The sequence below is a fragment of the Falco naumanni genome, chromosome 4 (assembly GCF_017639655.2).
Source record: "Falco naumanni isolate bFalNau1 chromosome 4, bFalNau1.pat, whole genome shotgun sequence".
Lineage (NCBI taxonomy): Eukaryota > Metazoa > Chordata > Aves > Falconiformes > Falconidae > Falco > Falco naumanni.
Genome location: NC_054057.1, coordinates 4,493,367 through 4,518,127, shown reverse-complemented (window position 1 = coordinate 4,518,127; position 24,761 = coordinate 4,493,367). Strand labels below are relative to the sequence as shown.

Here is a 24,761-nt window from a genome sequence, read left to right as displayed (position 1 = left end):
ACCCTGCACACAGCTCAGGACTTGTTGATGTGCTGTGATAAGCATGAGTCACTCAGGCTTTTGGGTGCCCACCAGTGTGGAGCTTAGTGAACTGAGGCTGGAGACGGGAACTGTAAAGGTACCCAAGCCAAGGTGAAGATTCAGGTGAGGTATGAATGACCAATAAAACTTAAAAAAAGAGAGATTGACTGCACATGCTGACATCTGTAGAGTCCTTTATAGGGTTGATGCATTTTGATGCATGCAAGTTGCTAAGTCTGCACAGGATTATATGGAGGGTGGAAGCCTACTAGAGAGACATGTCTCTTCAGGTGTCACAGGGTGGTATTTAAAATTCACAATTCCTTAAGAGGTGTGGATTATATTAGGGTTTGGGTCAGGGCATAACCACACCCACACCTCAGAGAAGAATCTGGACTCTTGCATGTTGTCCAGATGAAACGGTGGGTTCTCATTGCTCATGGTGCAGTATTATCACTTTTATTACCGTGTAACTGCATATTTGCCTTGAAAATCTATAGCAGGAATAAAACAAAAGAGAGTGAGAGAGAGGCTTTCACTAGAAATAGCTAAGATTTTTTCCCCACAAAGGAATAGATAATTTTCTTCTGAGTCTATTACATTGTAAAGCTTGATTCTCCATTTCATTATATTGTTTTTATGCCCATGTAACTCTATTTGAGCATCCAGTGATTTTACACCAGTGTAAAAATGGTATAATGAAGTGGAGAATCCAGCCTGTAGTGCACCTTAGCATTGCAGTATGAGTTACTGAAGACGTGGTAACCACACACTTCAGTAGGTAAGCTCTTTTCCCCCGCCAATCTCTCGGCGTCTTTTTTGTTTTATAATCAGCCTTTTCTGAATTGCATTTACAAAGGTACTCAGGTTTTATTTTGGGGAGTAGTGTGCCTGTTGTAATATGCTATTGATTTTTCAATTTGTGGTATTAATATTTTTTTTAGTGGTTTAATGCACTCATACAAAGAACAGAAAAGGGCTCTTGTACTTGCACTGTAAGGATGCTCATTTAAAATCATCCTAAGGCTTGAGTCCTCCTGGCCATTTGACTAAGATTGCGATGTACTGTATCAGTTTAATATCTGATATCTGGGGGACTATACTGTGCATTTGCTGGCCAGTGGGCTCAATATTCAGATAGGTCTTTTTCATCTCAAACATCTGACTGTGTGGCTTATTGCAACAGAAAATTGCTGCCTTGATAACGCTTGGTAATACTCTTACATTATGTGAGCCCCAGGATACTATTTATGAATCTAACTCTTTCAGTACTGCCCGCAGGCATGAGGCATGAGCAAATGGTGTTTATTGCAGTGCAAATAGGATCTTGCTCTTGTGCAGATTCTGTGAGGAAGCTTGCACATTCCCCCATAGGATGGGAACCATATGGATTTTTTTTCCTACTTCTTGGCAGGGAAATAGCGACCAGACGCTACAGATAGTGCAGTCCCCAAATGCAGAGGGAAGGTTGATGTAGGAGTATGTGCTTTGTCTGTTAAGCAACAGAAACTGTTCTTAAAGCCTTGCCTGTGCGTGCCTGATGATGATGTACTGGGAATGTGGTTCTTTTAACATCTCTTAAAAACATTTTCTTCTGACCCCTTTCTAAACCCTTCTTCATGAGCATCCAGGAACATCTTTTTGCCTCCCAGTGATGAGTTTTCCCTGTGCTTACGGAATCTGGGAATGCTGAAAAACTATTTTTAATACAAGGGTAATGTCCATTTTGCCTCACCCTTGCCACCTGCCTTTCTGTACTTTTGCTTCTAGCATTGCAGTTGCAGCTGAGGAGCAGGGACACTGGCTCATGCCTGCAAAAAACTGCACAGACCAATATAAGGATGCAAAGTGCATTTGCAGAAGATGCAACTGAGCCTTTTGGAGAGCTCTCCTTAGAGCCCACAGGTCAACTAGCACAAAGCCTACAGCTCTCAAAGTACCATACCAGTATAATGCCACGAACCTTGGGGAAATAATTGAATATATCTAAAATGAGTCAAAGCTGTATCATTCATCTCTCTTTCCACTCCTCTTTGTGATGTACCCATTCTGATGACTGATAATCCTGTATTCCCTTGGACAGGCTTACAACATGCATCTTCCATCTCATTTCACTTCTCACTGAGCCTAAAGAAAAACAAAAAAAAAGGGAGAAAGCCTAAGATCAAATATGGCAGGATCAGCAGTTGTAGATCATGTTGGGATGCTGTAGGGTTTACACCAGAACAGGCCACTCTTGCATTTTTGCTCCTCCTGTCTTTTATTAGGTCCCCAGCATGTCACTTATGCCGATTACATGTTTGGATATTGGCCTATTTATATTTAAGGGAATTTGGAGAGATGTCTGCCTGTCCCGTGGGTGAGAGCACGTTGAGCCCTCTGTGAGCGGGCGCTGCTGGGGCAGTGCATAGCTCCAGCACTGTGGTAGGTTGAGCATCCCACACCTTGGGAAGGCTCCGCTTGAGTCTGTCCTCGGCAAGAACGCCGCATCTTCACCATACCACTGTACTTCACGCATGGCAGAGATATCCACGTACTTTTTTTTAGGTCCCTTTTGGCACAAGTGACACTGTGGCAGGAAGATAAGCCTTCGTGTCTGGGTGTGAGGGATTCCTAATTGCAAAATGTTTGACCTACAGCCTTTCATGGTGACTCAGATTGCTGAATTTGTTTTATTATTGTTAAAATTGAAATATATGAACTGGATTTTCTCACGTTGTTGTTTGCTACACCAGATTTCCTTCCTTTCTCTTCTATGACGCTCTGATGAGTGAATTTTGACAACATAGCCGAGTGTCCGGATAGCATGTTTTATTTGATGCTTATTTGAGAGCATTCCAAACTGCGGCAGATAAATGGTATTGGCAGGGGTGTTGGAAGGGTTGTATTTTTCACATTACCAGAGTGTATATTCTACAAGCTTATGTTCTATTCAGATAACTGCATCTCTAAGCTGAAACTGAAATGGTTAGCTGTCTGTCAAGTTCTGGGCTTAGCACACGTTTTCTGTAAATTTGGTAGTATTTGCTGGGATTTATTGGAGAGTTTATTCCAAAGAGTCAGCACTACTTCCAAATGGAAAGTTGTTTCTCCCCTGCACTTGTCTTTGTGCAGGCAGTTTTTACGCGATATGGGTATGAGCACAGCACCAGTGCCAGGCTGATGGATTGAATGAGAACAAAAGGGGGGGAAGAAAAGTGTTGTTTTCTCAAAAGAGTTTTGGTTTTATACGGCTCTTCAGTTTAAGAGGTTTATATGTATTTCTATGCATTATAGTTTTTACCCATAGAGTACATTCTGTTAGTCTGCCATTGACTGTTTTCATTTGCCACACAGAGCATTTCTTAGTGCATCCACTTACCAACAGCACAGCCAAAATGATGTCTGTTAACCTTGATCAGGGAGAAGGCCCCTGGGACAGGACTTTAGACAGCATATGCATCATGTTAATGCCATAGATGAACCTGGCTAGTGCTATAAAAATTCTTCTCCCCCCCCCCCCCCCCAAGGTTGTATGAACGTAACATTTGATACAAGCAGTGGGACAGAAATGCCTCTAAGTTCTCATAATAGGATATATATAAAATTGGGCAAAGGCACAGTTTTAAAATAGTCTCTGTGTGAGCATTGTAAGGGCAGATAAATGTTCCTAAAATAGCAATATATTTCTATTAAAACAAAAAATCACTCAGACGCCACCTGCTGGTTTTGGCATTTTAAAATCTTATTTGGAATAGAGAGTACAAATGATTGCTTCTCTGCCTCCCTCTTCCCTCCTAACTTCAAATGTTTCCACCCAACCTTCAAAGACGGCAGCCTGTTTTTCCAGTGCTATTGGTTGGATGAAGTTGGTGGTTATTTGAGCTTGCATCCAGAATGACTGCATCCAGTCTGAACTAGACTGATTAGTAGTAAATCCAGGATGCCAGGGCGATCAGGAAACAGAGCACTTGTTTAAACATCAGTAATGATTTTTTTGTTGCATGGCTCTCATGGAAAGCTACTGTTGATTGCCTCAGCGTGGGGAGAAAAACAGCATAAAAAGACAAGGTGTGTAACCCACTTCACCATTACAGAGAGAGCACATGTGCAAAATTTTCTGTTACTCCTCTAAGATTGGTGCATGCTGTATGAGGACTATCTGCATGGGGTTTAAATTGGACAAGAGAACACTACACAGGATTGTTTCGTTCTCCTGGAGTCCAAAATATCAGCATTTTGACAGCTGTAAGACCACAAACATTCTTTTTTAAGCAATTTTATTTTTCTAACTTAGAGTTAAAACTGGAAAAAGGGCAAATGCAAAAATCTTTACAAGCACATTCATATTAAGTACTTACACAATCCACCAGTAGCAGTATTTCCCAAGTGATAATTTTATCAATAATCATTAACCCACAGGGAAGAAGCAATACAACATTTATTACCATCAAGCAAGAGATAGTGCAACTTTTCTTCGTAGCATGCAACAGTGGAAATAAAAACAACTAAATCTGAGATTTTCAGTGCTGCCTGGGGCATTTAGACTCATAATTCCTGATGTATATGGAATGTGTTATTCTCAGCATTGAAGCATTAAGATCTGAAAAGAAAACAGCACTGCATGTAAAAACGAAATCAGTAATATTGTCTTCGATATTGCATAAGAAGTTTCCTTTCACTAGCTAGCACTCTGGAAAATCAGCTGCCTTTGCATTTCAGATAATTACTTCTTGTATCGTGAAGTTCTATATTTGTGCTAGTTGAAGTGAAAAAAATATGCTTTGTGTAAATATTCCTCCTCCTTTCCATTTTCAAGATCTGTTCAGTGGAGCCATCACATCTTCTTTATTGTGGTTTTGGAAATAGATGGACATAATTACCTGTGTAGACTCTTCTTGTTTTTGCCTGGGAGGCAGTGAATTAGTTAGTCAGAGCTGAGCAGTTGAAAAGTTCAAAATATCTTGCTTTTGTTCTTTATTTGCAGATTTTATTCCTCACCGTACAGTATTCCAACAAACCGCATGATTCCACAGACATCAATCACGCCATTCATTGCTGCTTCCCCTGTCTCTACATATCAGGTACGTCAGATTTGCGCTTGTCTACTGTGTTTCCCAGTTAATTACGTTTTGGATGTGGATGAAGGCAGAGTGTATACCACAGAAAAATGTGAGTGCTTGCGCTCTTGAGTCACACTTTTTAAAAAAGGCTTTCTAGTAGTATTCAGGTATCATTTGATGTAGGGTTTTAACCATTTCCTTCATTCTTTACATTAGCAGTGAAAACCACCAGAATTTTTGTTTCAGTCAGCTTCTCTAGTAAACAGCATGTGCTTCATTTCCAGTTGACAACAGCAGAAGCTTATCATTCTTACTGAAATGTTTTGTCATTTTGGCTTCCCTTCATTAGCCAACTCTTTTTTTAAATGTGTTTTTTTATAATGTATGTTGACTGCATCATATTTTGTCCTTTTGACCTCAGCTGTATTTGTTTGAGTAACAGCAACCTTTAAAAGCACTGATTTTTATCCAATAATCCCTGACAAAGCAAGTTACAAGAAGATAACTGTCCTCACATCCTTCTTTAGTCCCCCACACACTTTGTCGTTCAGAATTTCTCTTTTCAGCATATCCCTCACAGATCTCCACTGGGAAATTATTGCCGTGCTCTGGCTTTCTGAGATGGAAGTCAAAACCGGATTGTATAGTTTTATTATTAGCCATTCGCTGGGAAATATCACTTCACTCTGAAGCTGGTCATTGGTTATATATTTTCCCATTTCAGTTATTTCTGTCCTATAGCCTCAGTGTTCTTCCAGTCCTGAGTCCTACCTGAGACAAGCTACCCAAAACTTGCAAAGCTGCACGGTGGTTCCCATTGCTCTTACACGTTGTTCTTAATGTTAGGGTTGGTTTGTTGGGGGTTTTGGGGTTTTTTTTTGGCGGGGGGAGGGGAAGTGAGATGGTATGCTACTGCTTGCAGGTAATTCTAGGAAGTTATGATTACACTTAACTGTGTTTTAAAATTGATATTCAAAGATAAATGATCCTTGTAATTTTCTTGGAATTTTTTGTTATTTAATTGTAGATGGCTAGGTAACACTTGCCAAACAAAAAATTTTTTGGTGATAGAAATTCAGTAAATTGCAGTAAATGGCAACACCAAGAAAACGTCAGTGCCAGAGACATACAAGTGCAGCTCACATGCACTTTTCTCAGCAGCAAAGCTGGTTTAAGAGTCATGTCTCCTCCCTCTTATTTTTCAGGCCACCCAGCCACTTACTGTCATCACTGCTCCACGGTTCACAGTTGCTCCCTTTTCCCATCCTGACTTGAACCATTGCATCAGTTCATGGTTTGCATTTGACACGTTTGCACCAAAAGCATTGGGTTTTATTTTTCTGCCCCATATCATTCCCCATAGATAGCTTGCAGTGTAAGCCCAAAGGCATTTGCCCTGGCACAGAGGAAGAACTGCAAGGGTGCAAGAATGGGAGTAACGAACAGCAGCAAGCTGTGACAGCTCAAATATATTTTAACTAGTGGGTATTCACAACAGCAATTTTTGTAGTAGAGGTGTGTTTACATGTGTGTGCACTGTTTGTTGTTCTAAATATGTCACTGAACCTGCTTTTCAACAAAAAATACTTTGATAGACTTAAAGAAGTGTTGAAGCACACAATTATGCAATTAATTCTCGCCACTTGTTTCAAGAATGAAATCACAGGGCATGTGGAGAATCAGGACCTTGTAGCTTTCTCCTGATCATTCCTGCTCATGTTCATTTTGAGATGCCACATGCCCATCTCTGGGAGCTTGGGGGTAGCCAGTGAGGTGCCCATCGATGGCTGTAGCACAGCTATATTTGTGGTGTACGTCCCGTGTGTTGTGGTGCCCAGGCTGATGCAAAAGGAAAGTGGGATACACGATTCTGGAGGCTGAGGCTGAGCTATGGTAGCATGTGGGCTGTTCACGCTCAGCACAAGAAGGAGCTATGATACCAGAGATGCCACTACAAATGTGCAAGCACTCTGTAATGCATTTAATTGTTAGTAAAACTGGAATATGTTACTTGTCAGTTAAGGCAGAACAACAAAGACAGACTTTGGTGAGGTATAGAGAGTTCTGGCGAGAACGGACCCCACGATGCCCATGGTAAGAGCTGATCCTGAAGGACAGAGACTTCTTAAGCCAGCTTTGCCATGGAAGCTTTCAATTAGAATAAGCTTCAAAAACTCTGAATTAGATCAGCAGTTCTTACTGAAAATTGAATAAATCGTTCTGGAATCTCTGAAAATGTTATATCATCAAAAGTTCATACTGAAATTTTTGAAAATAAACTTTGAACACTTTTTGTCTCCTGCACTGTCGGTTGGATGACATGTTCATGACTGTATTGATGGCTGAAAGCAAATAATACATATGTTAAAATAGGACAACGTGGAAAATTGAAGATTGCTTTATGAGATAAAATGGTGTGGATCACAGAAGTGATGCAATCCCACTTTGGTAGAAAAAAATATCAAATGAAATTTGAAACCTTTTCATTTTGTCAGTAGCTCCATGAAGCATAAATGAATTTTGTGTTCAGTTACATAAGTCTTTTGCCAAAATTAGCGCCATATTTGTAATAGAAATATTATCAAGTAAGTCTTTGGTTTCTGTTTTAAACTTTTCTGTGCTAATTGAAAGTATTTGATACACAGGTCCAGAGTACTTCATGGATGCCTCATCCACCATATGTTATGCAACCAACAGTAAGTGGATACCTGCTTCTATCCAGCTAAAAGTGCTTACATTGTAACCTCACTCTGCTTGTCAGCCGATTTAAAGTCCTAGGTCATGTAAGAGCAGCCAGCTGCTCCTTTTGACAAGAGCCCTCGGCTGTTAAGACTCTGCTTCTTTTATGAGCACCATTTGATTTAGTGAAAAGGGGAGGATGGGTGATATGTTAGCTAATTGTATTGATTATTGGAGAATAACAATATCTAAAGTGTTGCTTCTGAAGCTTTGCTTCAGGGACTGCAAGATAACTGCATTCCTGTATACTCTGAATTGCCAGGATCAGCACATTACCCCTCCCTTACATGCTTACCCATCAGAAAGGTCCTTTGTAGTTGTATCCTCAGTGCTTCAGTAATGCATTTCAAATACTGGAAAAAGGTAAAGCACAGCTGTCTTACAGAGTCTCTGCCAAATCTGAATCTGCTTTATGATTTGACCAGTCAAGTGTCTTTTTTTTTTTTTTTCCCCCTAAGTAAAATGTCATCTTTTATCAATTTATAACTGCTACTTAAAGCTGCATTACACTTCTACTGACATTCATTAGAAGCAGTGCAGGTGATTTTTTGTTTACCTCACAGGAGAGGTTGGATATATTTTGCCTAAATATTAGCAGTATACTAGAAGGAAGCAACAAACAGAATCCCACTGTGTACAGATTACTTTAGTTTTGTTTCCTGCCTTTGATCAGTTTCTCAGGTATGGTTCCACTTCACAGTGTCAATTAATCAAAATTCAAACCTGTACTCCACATAAGCATCGGTACATTGATTTATATGAGGAGGGTAAAATTAAAATGAAGGTATATAATTTAGGATTGTTCATTATCCACTTTTGTGTTCAAATATTTTGACTTCATAATAGCATAACCTCTGGTGGGACTTAGCTATACAACAACATGGATAGAAATACACTACGTACCCATTCAGTAGCACAGGACTCTCATCCCAGTTTGAAGCCCACTTCCACACACTTCAACTCTTTGGAGACAAGTTCTTCAGTTTTCTCTCACCACACAGTGACCATAGCAGGGGAATGACTGTCTCCTGGGAGCCCAATTCCAACCACTGTGGTGCTGCGCCTCTTTCCAGACCCTGGTGGAAGTTTCCATCTCAATGGAGTAAAGCTGCTGGCTGTGGTCTTTGTAGGGAGACAAGCTGTATCAAAAAAACACAGTTAAAATCACTCCTGTGTTCTAGTATTTGTATTTAATTGCAGCCCACAGGTAATCTTAGGGGTGTGTATATGATGAGTTATCAGACTTGTGGAAGCCAAAGGATCTCTGGTCCTTGCAGAAGGACCTCTTTTCTAAAAGGAAAACCTAAGCACTTTACCAGTCCCAGTTTTTGTATATGTGTGTGTTTGAGTTTAATTTGACAGTGTTCGGCAAAGCATTTTTTTGCAGTATTAGAAGAGGTATTTTGCTGTGGTAATTAGATTTATTTACCCCTTAGTAAAGTGCTGTGAAGAGAAAAGTAACTTTTATAGTGAGTGGCACCTTCAGTATGGCAAGTTACATTTATGTTCATTGCCAGCCAGAGAGTTGCATCAATGAAGGGATGTGTGCTTGTAGATGGAAGAGCAGAGGGACGGTGGGTCAGTGGTGTAACGTTTCAGTTCTAGTGCCATGGCAGGTTACCTCCATGTGTCCATGTGTTCTCTGTAGCAAACCCAATCTCTTCACAGAAAGATTTTTCCCTTACGTTTCCCAAGATTATTCTCTTAAAGGACATGAGGCATTTAGTACTGAAGAAGTATAAAAGCAAAAACGCAGAACTGCCATTCCCCAGGTTTCATTCAGAGAGGAATTCTTTATTAGAAATGTCTGAAAATTTGTCAGAGAATTACTGCACAGAGGACTCAAGAGGCACCAGAATTAATGGCCTGTTTTGAAAGGAAATAAAGAATCTGTGTCCATTGTAAGTTGCTGTAGTTTCATGCCCGACTATAGAATCTATTCTAGGCACATCCGTAGTTTAAAAAAAATGAAGAAAAGATTATGATAAAGTTGGCAGAATTTAAGACATGGGTATTGGTAACCCTGTAAGATTGAAGTCCTGTGAACGGGGAACTTTCAAAATTGGTTAGCTTTTTGTTTCTTCTTGTAACTTAGTTTGCCATGTTATTATCTAAATTGCCACCACTTTGTAATACTTTATGAAATGATTGATTTTGACACGTGATGTCCCACTGGAAACCAGTGCAGATAAATACTACGTTCCCCTTGCCCCAGGAAGAAGAACATCTTGTTAAGCCTCTATTATTCTGTGTGAGTAGAGATGAACTCATACAGAAAGCACAGTTTGAATTGCTCAGATGCTGGCGGTTAATTCTTTATTTTGATTATAAGTATCCACTAAATCATGTTACTGGATGATTAGCTTTTCACTTCCAACAGAAAGTCCTACTTGATATTTATGTATAATCTAACCCCGCGTAGTGTCCCTCATGACAGAAAAATAGGCAGGACTGCTGTGTAGGAGACAAAGGAGGTTTTTCATTCAGCATGCTGCGCACAGACAGGACAGTTTTCTCCCAGGCTGGCGAGCTTGCTGACAGGAGGGAAGAGCTGTGCCACAGGGCGCTACCACCCTGCGCCTGCCTGCCTCTTCTCTGCCTGCCCGTCTCACCTGCCTTGCCACCTGCCTGCCCACTCATTTATACCGCGCTCTTTTGTCAGTGATAGCCCCTGCGGTAGGTTGGTCTGCCTGACACACTGCTCATTCGTCTCCCTTTGTATATTGACTTCAGCCACATTTTTCTGATGTGTGCATTCCGCATCCGTTTACTTGGTGGATTAAAAAAACCCCGCTATAGCAAAAGATTGTATCTCTGGTTCCTTCTGTAGCTTTTTAACTACTACCAGATAAACATCTGATCCCAACAAAAAACAGTAACATAAATATTAACTAGAAAATACTTGCTTATACTGCTTTCCATTCCCCAACCTTGTTTGTTGTCTTACTTTTGTGATCTCCTTAAAAGCAGATGACAACCAAAATGCAAATCTATGAGAAAAAAAAAAAAAGTCTTTTTTTTTTTTTTTTTTTTTTTCCTATTGGGAGAAAATCAGAGAGGCAGTCAAGGACTCTGCAGGTATATCATAACTTACTTGTGATTTTCCATGTAACTTTTAACATTGATATCATAGGTTGATGCCAATGAGCACCTGCAAATACAGTTTTAAAAGGGTTTTTATTTTTTGTCATCGGTGATTTTTGCTAGCTTTATACAGAGAGCCATGGAAAATTAATATCAGATAGGTTTAGGTAACATTGCTATTTCAGAATAAGTATGATTTAAAGATATTCTTCTGCTGGCAATAGTAGGGTTACATGTGAAAACCTCTCACATCTTTGTGCTTGCACAACCTTGGGGGTTTTGGAAAACAGGATTCCTGAATCACATGAACCTGATGAAAAGTTTGCCTTGAGGCTCATGTGTGACTTAGACACTTTTGAAAAATGTACCCTTTGTAAATGTAACCTTCACCACTTTTTGACCGTATTGACTGCCCTGTGTCTGAGTAAGAATACCTCAGATTTGCCAGTTTTGTTGCTTTGCCACGTGCACTGTCCCTCTCAGTAGCTGTAATGGAAGACAAGCTCCAGAGGAGTTATGGCAGTATGGGTTTGGATTTATATTGGCATAACATTTAATGCACTGATGGCAGTCTGAGCTCCGTTCAGTTAACTATAGCTTTCAAAGTACAGTGCTCACTCATCCCTACTTGAAACAAGTCTTGTATTTCATTACAGCCTCAGGATAAGGATAGATGGATAGCGATGACAGAATAAAAACATAAATGGGATAAGAGTTATTCTGGGGATTTATAACATTAGCCATATTAGTGTGTTTTTCCTGTAGTCCCTGAAGGCTGTCTGGTGGTTCAGGGGAAACTTTGAAAAACATGTTGTTTAAAGTCAATTCACATATAGATAATCTTCACTTTTATTAACGATGACATTTGTATAAAACTTGTTTGATTTGAATCTTTATTACAAATAATATGTGTAGTCCTCCTCTCTAAAGGCAATTTTTTTTAGTGAACCAACAGAAATGCTCTGCCCTAATACTGTATGTGGGTTTATGCTAACCCTCTTTTATTTACAAGTAAACTGGTGTGACCATAAGTAATCACTGGGTACGCACAGATAGATGTTCTTGTCAGTCTGTGTGGAACAGTTTCTGCATAATAGCTGGAGAATGAATATGCCAGTGGCAGCATGAAGTGTGCAAGCAGAGCAGCATATGGAAAAACCTACTATTGATAATGATAAAGTGTGTTGGGGAGAACTTCTCTTCTGGACATTTCTCAAGCCCTTACAGCCCTCTTAGAAAGGTCATCGTCTTAACAAATGCCCTTATTAATTTTTTCTGCCTTCCTTCCTCTGGCCCATGGCTGAATGTAATCTGTCTGTCTTTAAAATCAACAACAAAAACGTTTCTTGTTTCATAAGCAGTGTCAAACCCCTGCTCTGGTAAGAAGTGAGGCCGAGTAAGGACTCCAAATTCTTGCCTTTTGATTGTTGTGCATGAATGTGGCATAAAAAGTACAAACTGTCCAACTGAAATATATCAGTTTTCATTTTCTCACTAGCAACGCTGTTGTTTTGGAGAATACTCAAAATACCACAGCAGTTTCAGTGTTTTAATTCCTATGCCCTCGAACAAAGAAGTTCCTTGTACTCTGTTCAGTGGCCCTCTCCCAAGGCAGCTTTCTCTGCCTCCCGTTTGTTGTTTTACCTCTTTAGCAAATAGAGCCAGGAGTCCATCTTGCATTGCCTGTTGGAGTGTGAGGGAACAAAGTATGTCCTCTGCAGACCGCCGAGTCCTGACTCCAAGATGAAATGGGAGAGTTCGGCTAGCTGGTATGAAAAGTAAACAGGAAATAATCCCTTAGAAATTGGAATCTCCAGCCAGTCTTTTAACTTTTAGCTGTGTCTTTTTAAGAGATCCTTTGAACATGAACTCACTTGAACTTTTAAGGCTAAAGAGTTTAGAAGTTGAAATAACTAACCAAATACCAATGCCAAAGTTCTGCTCAACAATTTTAATTCCGGTGTTTCCCGAGGCAGAAAATCAAGGACTGCCAATTCCATAACTCTGATAATCATGACAGTAATTGGCAGCATTCCTTTGGGACAGGCAGGCTCGCATGAGGTCATTTCTGCCGCCCACCGTACATAGGTGTTGCCTCAGTGCTGCTAAATGGGTGATTTCAGACTCAGCTGAGCACGCGCCTCCCAACCAACCCTCTTTAGTGCCAGGTGCTGCTATGTTGAGGAGAGTACCCAGGACAGAGGAGCAATGCCCAAACTCAACCAGCTCATGCCTCGAAGAGGAGGAAATGCATGTAATTAATTCACCCAAGTTACATCCCATACTCAGGTATAGGGGATTGTACGTTTGATTATACAGATCTGGAATCAAGTCCAAGTATTGCTGCAGTCATTTGTTCTGCTGTTGTAAAAATGAATATCAATTACTATGAATGGCAGAAAAAGAGATATCCTAGTTAGATTTCCAACCCCTTTTGGCACTGTTAGAGCCTCCTAGTGAAACTGGACATTTTTTGTGATGGCATCAAGACACACCACGTGTGGATTCACTTAGAAAACAGGGACAGGTGTTTTCAGTAGACAAGCCCCTGCATGTGAGGAACTTGTGCTTTGCTGTTTTATAATAAAAAGGCTTAAGAGTTCTAGTAAAATTTTTTCTTTTTTTCAAAATTCTACAGAATGTGTGAGTACTAAATGGATAAATCATCATTCTAAGATTTTTTTAAAGACATTTACATTACTGGAAAAAGCAGATATTTCTATATATATTTCATACAAATCTGTAAACGTAAATGGAAAAGATATTTGGAAAAGAAGAATGCTGACACTAAATTTAAAATGTACCCTAGAGACTTTGAAGCCAGGAAATTCTGGTTGAGGTTATGGAATATTGATTTCTTTTTAACAGAAAAGATGCAACCTTAACCATCAACCTTCATTGTCAAGAAAAATCTTAACACAACAGCTGTTTAAAAGCAGTAAGTTTTATCAAATGGGGGCTATTTTTTTTAAAAGATAGTTATTAATCAATAGACATTAGAGTACCTTCTGTGGGAAAATGTAGTGCATTTTTTTAAAAAATCAATCTCTAATTTTGTGCAAAGCCTGCAGTCTGTTTTAACTTTTCCAACTTCATGTACATCAACTAAGACTGAAAATCACTACTACTTTATTTATTTCATATAATATATGTAACACCTCTGGTTGAATGTAGATTTGCATTTATGTCAAGTTTTTAAATTACACTAAATCAAAAACCTGAACACGAACTATAAGGTTCATATGTCATGTTTGCCATTTTGAGCAAAAATTTCTCATTTGTTGAGCACTGGTCAAGTTAGTTATTGTCCAGGTGGTAGATTAATAAGTAGGCAGAATGTGATAGGATCAGGAAAGAGCGATGGACTGCGTAATCACATGGTGTTAATTATAGGCCAAGAGTTAGATTAATGAGTGTGCAGAAAGCAATGATCTCAGCAGAGTGGTGAATTAGGTAAGCATGTGATTTCTCAGATGATTTCTCAGTTTAGCTCACCATCAAACATTTTGCCATGTGTATTGCATTATGGTTACACATACGTATGTGTACTGTCAACTAGAGAGCCATGTGATATGTGTATATTACAGCCCTCTCAAATTTGTCCTCCGTCATGTCCTCCATCATCCTCTTATTTTTTGCCTGGTAACGTCCATTGTCTTGCTGTTGGTGCTAATACTAGTCAACCTCTGCAGTGAGAGCTCTGCTACACTGGCTTAAGCAGATCAGATGATACGCAGGTAGTAAAGCAGGACACAAGCCTGCTTGCAACACAGATGGTCATACAGTGCGATTGCTGAACATGCAGGTTCTGTGAAGGTGGAAAGGAAAGGCAACAATTTTCATCTGCCACAGGCAGCAAAAATCTTCGAATAAGCTCTGTGCTCTGGGAGCGCAGAGGTTTCGCACTAGCTGGTGACTAGGCTGGGAATAATCTGCTGTGGGTGCCTGCTGGACATGGTGGTGGTCCCTTTGGATGGAGATGTGGTTCTCACTTCCACAGTGCAGGTAAGTATAGGGGATGTTGCTGCAGGACAGTTCTTCAGCAGAAAGGGACCTGGATCTCCTTTTGTTTTCCCAAACCCCATCCGTGCCCTGCAGAAAATCAGCGTTTCCATTACAGGTGAGGCACTGGGAAGCATTGGAGAAGGACCCAGTCCTGTGAACCCAGAAGAGCGTTATTGAGGAGCAGCTTGTTATACAACTAGAGTAATGCCCGGGCAGCACTGTAACTATGATGACTGAAGTAACAATTAGGACTGGCACAAGCTGTCTTAAGTTGTAAATGTGAATTCCTGCTAGTGAAGGATCAAGTTTTAGGCTGTTGACTGAGTAGGAAGGGGGTTATGTAAGAATCAAGGTGTAGACTGCAAAACTAATTATTGTATTATTATTTTTTAAAATATGGTATTCATATGGTGGTTTGTCCCAGAGGATTCAGCTGTTATTGGAAGCAAATTCCAAATGGAAATAATGTATAATTATTCAGCTATAAATCTAATGTATAGTTTTATTCATCCTTGCTGGAGCTCATTTTTGAACTGAGCCTGCTTTTCCTCACACTAGTTTCAGAGGATGCACATAGGCTTAGAGCACTTAGTGGCAGATACTTTTTCTTCTGCCACAGATCAGTTGCATGACCTTGGAGAAAACATCTTTCTTCTTAGCCTCAGTTTCTCATTTGTCTTTCTTTTTTTTTTTTTTTTTTCTTAATCCCAATCTATTTAGGTTATAAAACTGTCATACCACTGAATAGCTTTTACTAAATGTTTGTGAAAAGTCTGGTGGAACACACACAAGTCAATTGGGCCAGATGGGATCCACCCAAGGGTACCAAAGGAGCTGGCAGAGGTGCTCACCCAGCCACTTTCAATTATTTATCAGCAGTCCTGGCTAACGGGCAGTTAGCCAACGTGACGCCCATCTACAAGAAGGGCCAGAAGGAGGATCCAGGGAACTGCAGCTCTGTCAGCCTGACCTCGGTGCTGGGGAAGGTGATGGAGCAGATCATCTCGCGTGCCATCACACGGTACATACAGGACAACCAGGTGATCAGGCCCAGCCAGCCTGGGTTTATGGAAGGCAGGTCCTGCTTGACAAACCTGACCTCCTCCTGTGACAAGGTGACCAGCTTACTGGATGAATGAGAGACAGTGGATGTTGCCTGCCTAGACCTCAGTAAAGGCATTGACACCATCTCCCACAGCATTCTCCTGGAGAAACTGGCTGCTCGTGGCTGGGATGGGTCTGCTCTACGCTGGGTAAAAATTTGCTGGCTGGCTGAGCCCAAAGAGTGGTGGTGAGTGGAGCTACATCCAGCTGGCAGCCCGACACAAGTGGTGTTCCCCAGGGCTCAGTACCGAGGCCAGGCCTGTTCAGTATCAACAGTCTGGACGAGTGGATTGAGTGCACCCTCAGTGAGTTTGCAGGTGACACAGCTGAGAGAACTGTGGTTGCTTAACCTGGAGAAAAGGAGGCTCAGGGAAGACCTCCGTGCTCCCTACAACTATCTGAAAGGAGGTTGTAGGGAGGTAGAGGTCAGTGTCTTCTCCCACATAACAAGTGATATGGCAAAAGGAAATGGGCTTGAGTTGTGCCAGGGGAGGTTTGCATTGGATATTAGGAAAAATTTCTTCATCGAAAGGCTTGCCAGGCACTGGAAGAGGCTGCCCAGGGGAGTGGTTGAGTCACCATCCCTGGAGCCGTTTAAAAGATGTGTAGATGTGGCGCTCAGGGACCTGGTTTCATGGTGGTTTTGGCAGTGTCAGGTTAAATGTTGGACTCCATCTGAAAGGTCTTCCAATTTAAGCAATTCTATGATTCTAAGGGCCTGTCTTGACTGATACCTCTAAACACAGCCTCATAATGACACTGTTACCATTTAGGGGTTTACTGTTAAGTATTAGAATAAGCATGTCCTATCTACAAAGGGAAATATTAGATCTGATTTTCACTAGTATAAATCAACAGTTAACTTCACTGAAGAAAATTGAATTGCATAAGTGTGAAACAGTGAGAATGAAAAGAGAGTCATGCCTGCAGCAATAAGTTGATGAAGGAAACTCTGGCACTTTCCTAATCCTTAGAACAAAAGCACTTCCATAAATTACCATGATGTTATGCAAGTGTATTCAAGGACTAATTTACATAAGTAGGGGAAAATATCTAATCTATATATTACTTATGATTACATCATGATTTATCTGGTGAAGGAGTAGTGTAAAAATTGTAATAATGTACTCTAAGGACTCAGTGACCAGTTTATAAGATGCAGGATTCCTGTTGTATCCAGGAGCCAGGCTATATAAACCCTTACAAAACCTGATTAAACAGTTTCATTTGTTGCCTCTTGGTAATCCTCTCAGGAGGCTTGTTTCAGAACACCTTTGCTCTTAGTTTTAACACTGCATTTTTAATTTCTACCCTAGAGGTACTCCTATTCATTGTACATCCAGCTGTTCGTGGTCAAACATTCTCACCTGCCTTCAGTAACTCTTCTGCCTTCTGATGTTTACCACATTAATTTGTAGACAAAAATGTTACCTGCGTCTTCATTTTCTATGCAAAGTATGTCAACATCGCTATGCATTTGCAGTAATTAAGAGATTTTGCACATCTGGCTGCAGCAGTGACCGTTCTTTGGATCTATTCCACTTTGAATTCTTTTTTCTCGGACAGCCGATGCTCACAGTATTCCAACCTTTTGTACAATAGTACTAATACTTCCTTCTCTTTGCTGGGAGTACTTTGCTACATTGTAAAATAACATTTTGTGCACGACCTTAGTAATGTAGTCATCATGTAATTCACTGATATACCTAGGTTTTCTCCTTTTTCTGGGTTTCCAGCAAATGCTCCTAGATTATAAAGGAAAACACATTATAGCCTTATTGTCTTCATGAATTTGCACCTTGCTCTGTTTAATCCCATCCTTCCTGTATGGTAGTTCGATTTCCCACATTATGAAGTTGTGAGACGCATTCAGTAATTTCCCGAAATCTTATGATTCAAGGGCATTATGAAAAATACTGGATGAGAGCAGTCCTTATGGAGATTTTAGTGATCCTCCCACTGAAGCAGTATAGCTTGTCCTTTAGTACGACCTGTTGCCATTTCCTCGTTACTTAATTCTTTATCATCCACAAGGTTTAGTAATTTCTGGTGTGGCACTGCCTGAGATACTTTATTGACCTTCAGAGCTTTGATCTGCTGCATGTCCTTTGTCTAGAAAATAGATCATTTTATTTTTAAAAAATGAGGTTAGCTAGGTCTATATTTTGTTTATCTATGTTCTGTCTTTATTAATATCCTTTAGTCCTGGGCACTGTACCTGTGCTTACATGTGCCAGCTTTTCCGTTGCTCTGCAGTGGAGAAGATCCAGTCCTGGTTCCTCATTTCACTTACACCTGCACCTTGAGTACAGTGACCTCTCCGGGGTTTTCCATCTCCTTTGACTGTATTCATTCCTCTGCCCAAACCCTTATTCTCAGAAAGCTGCCTCTGCTGTCTGAGGGCTCATGTGGGAGACTGAGGCGGTATCCTCATGCTGTTGGGGCTACTTCTGAAGTACCTTTAATGTGTACCCCATCCTTACTGCATGGGGAACCCAGCTCTGGGTTCTGTCCTTGTTTTTCATTTATCTACGTAAGAAACCTTTTGTTAAGTGTTTGAATATCATTTCCAGAGTCTCAGACTGTTAACGAATCTTAATTCTGGCCTCTGGGTGGAGGGTTTTTGTCTTTTATTTTTCCCCTCTGTGTTCATTCCTGATATACTTATCGAGGTGTCTGAGTAAGTGGCTGACTAACACATCCTCACCTGTAACTGGTGCAGCATCTTAAGAATTATTTTTAAATTATTTTTGCAGAAACTGTGCTAACAGGTGTGTCAGGGGGGTTATATCGATGTATAAATGTACACTAATTTGATGTCCTGGAAGTTAGAAATGTCCAAGATCTCATAAGTAATAGCTTATTGTTGAATGGAGTCAGGTCTAGCAGTATTTGCCATTTGTTTTTTACTCTATTAGATAAAACACTTATTTTTTAGTTCAAAATATAAAGAATGCAATATTGACCTAAGCTTTGTAGTATGGAGGCAAATGTAGGTAAGATTGTGCGTTTTTCCTAAACTGATTTCAGTCCCACTGAAGTGATTGCTTAATTACAGTTTTCAGATTGTAACCTTGTGGCCTTGTGTTTCTCTCAAACTGGTGTGAGTTAGGAGTAAATCCATTCTAAGTCCATGCATTCAACAGTGTGTTCCAAAAAGCTTATTGTTACAAATCAGTAGTATCTGCAAGATTTTTGAGAGCGTGGGTTCAACCTCTTTCTTACATGACTGCAAAAACAAGTAGTGAAATACGCAGTATAAACACTGAATGTCCTTTGGCTGTTTCTTGGTGGATTGATGAAGAATGAATTGTGTAACACAGTGACAGATCAACAAAGCGAAGCATTTTGAAGGAGTGCCCAGTTGGTATTTAGTGAAACCACTGAATGGTTGTTTTTTAGACTACCTGCCAGAGAGAGATGCACTTCCAGCAGGGTAGGTTTTCTTATCAAATGGCCTATTGTTATAAGGAAGGTGGAAATTTCACTTCTTCTAACCATGGTGTAAATGCAGTTTGTTATTTCTTATTATTGACTACAGCCTTGAGCATACCTAGTTGAAAGATGTCTGCTCAACAGCCTTCCCACTGCATGCCTTTTAAATAAGTTACCTGGGAGGTTTTGTAATGTCGCTGCAGGCCTTATTGCCCAGGAGAGCCCCGTCTCTACCATCCATCCCAAATCCCAGGTGTAGCCCTTCACCACTGTGCTTTTCAGAGTGAGAAATTGAGTGGAAGTTACCTTTTCTCTACACGCTGCTAACCGCAAACATATCTCAAAGCAGGAAGACAATTGGGTTCCTCATTATCAGACGTCTGCTTCTGCCTCCTAAAAAGCTGTAGAACTCACGGTGAATAAAAATGGGCAGAGTTCTCAGCTAGGGCTTGGGCCAGAACAGCTTGGCTGATTTCTTCGGCTCTGAGCTGAGGGTCACATGGTTGACACCCTGCTACTGATCTCCATGGTGGGACAAGAGGGTTGCATATGATTCACACAGCAAACAGCCTGCTTTCAAACAGCCTTTGTACTTTACAGTACGGCAATCTGTAAATCATTACGCACCCCCTCTTTGCCCAATCCACACAGGATGTGAGTCTATGTCAGCTCCCAGCTTGATAGCCTTCCTCTTTAGTGGGATCAATAAAAAAAACTCCTGCTTGCAGCTTTGGAAATTAGTAGTCTGTTGCCTGCTTCTAGCCAAAATGGTGGGCGTTACATTCACAGATGTCCCACATCTGATGGGGTTGAGGCCAGAGGCATGTTTTCTGTTGGCAGGTAGGTGGAGAGACCTGCTGCTGTAAAGCTGGTCCAGCCACGCTGCCGCAACTGCTCCTGACTAACCCTGGGTTCCAGTGGGCCAGGAGCACCCGTGGTGTTTCAGGAAAAGCCTGGCTGTACGCACTCCGCTGCTGGCATGTCTTCCTGCTGGCAGGCCATGTCATTTCTGTGGAAAGGAGAGGGTTGCTCTAGGTGTACTTATTTTAAATGGGGATGAAGTGTTTAATGCAATTTGTGTTTCCTTGTCACAGGTCTTACTTCAGGGATAGGAGGGGGTGGACATTTGTCAGCAGCAGTTTGAATGTTTCTGATAGACGGGTAGATGCAACACCCTTTCTCCGTAATTCGTGTCTGTGGAAGTAGCAAAGCTGTATTAGCTCCCTCACTAACTCCTGCTCCAAGTTCAGCAAGCAAAGCCACTCATCATGACAGTGAATGCTGTGACAGGCCACGTCTTCCCCCAGGAACAGCACAGGAATAACAGGAATTTGAAGGGAAAGACCTGTGCAATTCCCCTGGCTTCATGCTGCCTTCTACAGACAGTTACACCCAGTTCATGTCTTCAACTTCCACTCGATATCCAATTTCATAACATTTCAGCCTAAATCTTCACAGGTGTCCAACACCCTGGGCATGTTGTTTTTAACGGGAGGTGAGTAGAGAACCCGTTTCTGGCAGTTACTTAGGGCGGGGTGATGGGTTGAAAATGGTCTTTGAAAGGTAGACTTGGAACTTTTGCTGCTGCCAAGGGAGAATTTGTGCTCAGTGCTCAGATTTAGGCTCACAACAGCAAACTTGCCTTCAGTCCATGCCCGTGTTCACGGTAAAAGCAGGTGTGACTTTCCTGGAGTAGCTCCCAGGACCTCCATACCAGTTTTGCTCTTTCCTTTGTTTTGCTTTCACTTTCCAAGGTACCAAAACCAGACCATTTGTCCTTCCTTGGGTGACAAAGTTCAGCTTTGGCTGTAACACTGAGAAACCTTTTGCTGGGAACACGCAGATGATGTGCACATCTTTGATATTCTGGGCTTTGTACTTCAGTGGGTACTAACCACAGATGTTTCCACAGGGATAATATAAATAGATGAATGTATATAACTGCCAACCATTCAGAGAAAAAAAAAAAAAAAAAAAAGATTGGAAGTGTTTGTGCTGTAAGCCAGGTGAGCTCATGTAAAGATTTTGGAATAGTACTTGAGAAGTTTTGAGTACCATAATCTATGAGAACTTCCTCGCATAGAGTTTGGATGTTCAGCTCTGTTAATTTGTCATTCTTCCTCGAGTTTTATATGCCATTCAAATCTGTCTTCCAGATAAAAATCAATGTGATACAGGTCATGGCTTTGAGAGTGTGGGCTAATGTGGTTAGCCACAATCTGTTTGTGATATTTGCTTGCCTCCCCAATATGCAATGTATTCGAATCCTCTCTGAGCCTCTGTTCATCATTGTGTTCAACAGACAAGTAAAGGAGTAAGTAGGAGCACGCTGTGAGTACCGTTGTGTCAAGTAAAGTGTGAGATTGTGCCTTTCTCTTTCCTTTCATCTTCTTGGCCAAGCTGGGACAATATGTAACCGGGTATTATGCCATATTTATTCTTCTCACAGAGGAAAAGGTTATGTTAACTCTTTTGTGTTGGTAAAATTCTTGTGGATAAATACAAGTGATGGAACTCTTTGAAGTTAATAATTCCAATATCCAGTGTAAGTTGTAGGCGCATCACAGGTATTGCTTTTGTATGTTATATATGCTAAAGGACAATAGTTTTGCTCAAATGTGGTGGTTTCCCTCTGAGAGGTATTTTCTCTATTTCAGAGAAGGCTATCTATCATTATGACATGCTTCAAAGTGGAAGCCCAAACCAAGCAACAGCAGAATCAGCAGAAGGCTAGAATATGTAGCGGACAAAGACTTAAAATCCCAAAAGAGTATTCTGTCAGGCACCCATTTTTACCCTAGATATCATCATTTAATTAATTGCTGTGAAGTCAGTGCACACTAATGTGAAGTTAGCTTCTCTCTGAGCGAGTCCATTCTGTTGAACCTCCAACTTAGCAACTACAGTAAATGTCATGAGCTGCAGCGAGCTGTTCAGGCTTCTGCAGTCATCTGCTTTAGGCCTTGAAGCAGCTGACCCATAGGTGTACCCAAATTACAAGTTTATAGCAAATATGCCTGATCAGAAGTGAAAAGATGAATCATCATCTCTAAAATATAGGACAGTTGCCATCAACTTTTAATATTTTCTCTGCACAGTTAAGGGACTTGGAATACAACTGCCTAAAAGTGATGAATCAGTTCTGATGATTGATATAAGACTTTAATTTTTGTGAAAGTTTTCAAAGGCTTTTGAAATGTTTCTGAAATATTCCAATAATTGGTGATGTACAATATTAAAAATCCTGCCAAACCATCTAATTAAATACAGCCATTGTTGCTTCTTGAAGCTGAAATTAACTGCTTAGTTTGACATATTGTGAGCCCTTTTATACAGGTGGATAATTCAAGCTCTACAAGGAGTTTTGGTCACCTAGTTTCTCAGTTCAGTGGATCTGCAATTGAATCATTTCCTCTTAATGGGTGACTCGACTAAGTGGTTTGAAAGTAATTAGCAAATGCAGTGGATCTGATATTGAAGTGTATGATCAGCATCTTATCAGGAACTACTTATTTCCTGTGGGAAACCATGCTCGACTTCTCAACAAATTCAGAAGGCAACTTGTTGCTCCTTCTTCTAAAGAAGCTAATCAAGGAATGGTTGCACCATCCCAGGCATGTTTTGACTTGTGATGAAGTGATCCCAGCTGATTTTAAAGGCATCTTCAGAAAGTCTATTCTTTATTAGTATTGGAAGTTTTATTTGGTCACTTTTAAGAAAGCAGTAATTGACTTCTTACAGACGCAGACTATTTTTTATCCACTAATACATTTTAATCTTGGTGCACAGCTATTAATGGGATATGCTTCCACTCCAGAGCAATTCAGATTGATTTTGTTTCTACTTCAGAAATATATTACAGTAGGGCCACAGTATATAAAAGTGCTCAGTGTGTTGAAATGAACTAGCCTCACAGTAGTTGCAGCTTCTAATGGGAGCTCAGTACAGAGAAGTGGTGATTGATTGCCTGGTGCTTGGGCTAATTGATATGACACTGAGTTAGTCAGAAGCTCTCAGCTCCATCAAAATCACACATGACATTGCTCCAGTCCTCTTAATATTGACTGGGTAGTTCATATGGTAAAAGCAGCATGTTTTGGAGGAGACTTCCAGAGCTGAGTGAATCTTCCTTCAGCATCAGTTACATTCTTTCCAGAAAGGCTTCCTGCCTGGAGTAGCATTACTCCTCCGCTGGAAATTTTTTAAAAGGATGTTCTCAGGTCTGTTTATTTTTTATGGGCTTGGATGCGGTCACTGAGATCCTGTGAGATCAGAAGAATGGAATGAAAGTGGCCACAGATGACACTTGAGCTATTTCCACAGCTGGATGCACACCAGCCAGAGTAGGCGGTCCTCTGCAGATGAATTAGTTGGTTGAAGTACATGATACAAAACATCTGTTACAATGAGAACAAACAAAAACAACGTGCCTTTGAAGACTGCGATTTGTTGGGAGTTGCTTGCAAGGGTGCTGAATGAGGCGGTTGTCAGCAAGGAAACAGTTTCAGGCTTGCCCTTGTGTGAACTAAAGCAAAACTACACAGGAAAAATACCTAAAATCAAGCAAAAGACCTTTTTTCACGAATTTCGTTACTCTGATTCCTGACCTGGCAACGGGGAGGGAAGGAGCCTTTCTGTACCAAATGTTGTTTATACCCTAAACCACTTTTAATACAATGGTGTAATTCCAGCTGAGTAGCTGTAAAAACTTAGAAGCTGCACTGGTAACGTAACTGTTATTCTGTCGGTCGTTCCCCCACACTGCTCTATTACCAGCTGTCTTGAAGTGCAATAGGTGTTTTTCATTGTCACTGCCACCTGATGACAAATAAAAACTTCAAAATTGTTTTGCTCTGAGGAGTAGCTCACAGCTCCTAGCCAGAAGTAGACCTTTTGCATCACCTTAATGAGCAGAAGTGATTCCGATGTTCCCACCCCATTTCACTCTTACAAGGCAGTTACTTTTGGCTGCCTTTGGGTTTTCGTCTCACAGTTGAGCTGATGAGGAAGCAGGAATTCTAGATATTTCTGGAGTAAACAAATATGCTGTGTGTATAAAGGTTGAATATGAATCAGTCAAAGCCATGTGTTTATTGGTTGTTACAGGGCAGTATTTTCGTAGACGGCTTAAAGAAAATACAATACTCCTAATGCAGTATTTTAGCCATGATAAGGATGAATTAGATGCAGGTATCTACCAAAGAAGTGGTTCCTTTCTTCTTTTTTTTTTTGTTCCCTAAAGTGAGCATACTAACTGCACACAGAATTGACAATGTGAACTGTATCCTATATGCATAACAGGAAAAGACTTCACTACTGAGGCATGCTTCC

The 24,761-nt window shown here is 40.7% G+C and overlaps 1 protein-coding gene across 9 annotated transcripts in view; it reads left to right on the top strand.

Annotated features, from left to right (window-relative positions):
• The window catches only part of RBMS3 (RNA binding motif single stranded interacting protein 3), a 719,039-nt gene that overhangs the window by 641,451 nt on the left and 52,827 nt on the right, over positions 1 to 24,761 (top strand). For all 9 annotated transcript variants that reach the window (XM_040589729.1, XM_040589728.1, XM_040589727.1 and 6 more), the window contains 2 exons: positions 4,988 to 5,084; positions 7,709 to 7,759. In XM_040589729.1, the coding sequence (XP_040445663.1) occupies positions 4,988 to 5,084; positions 7,709 to 7,759 (148 nt within the window). The remainder of the gene's footprint in view (positions 1 to 4,987; positions 5,085 to 7,708; positions 7,760 to 24,761) is intronic.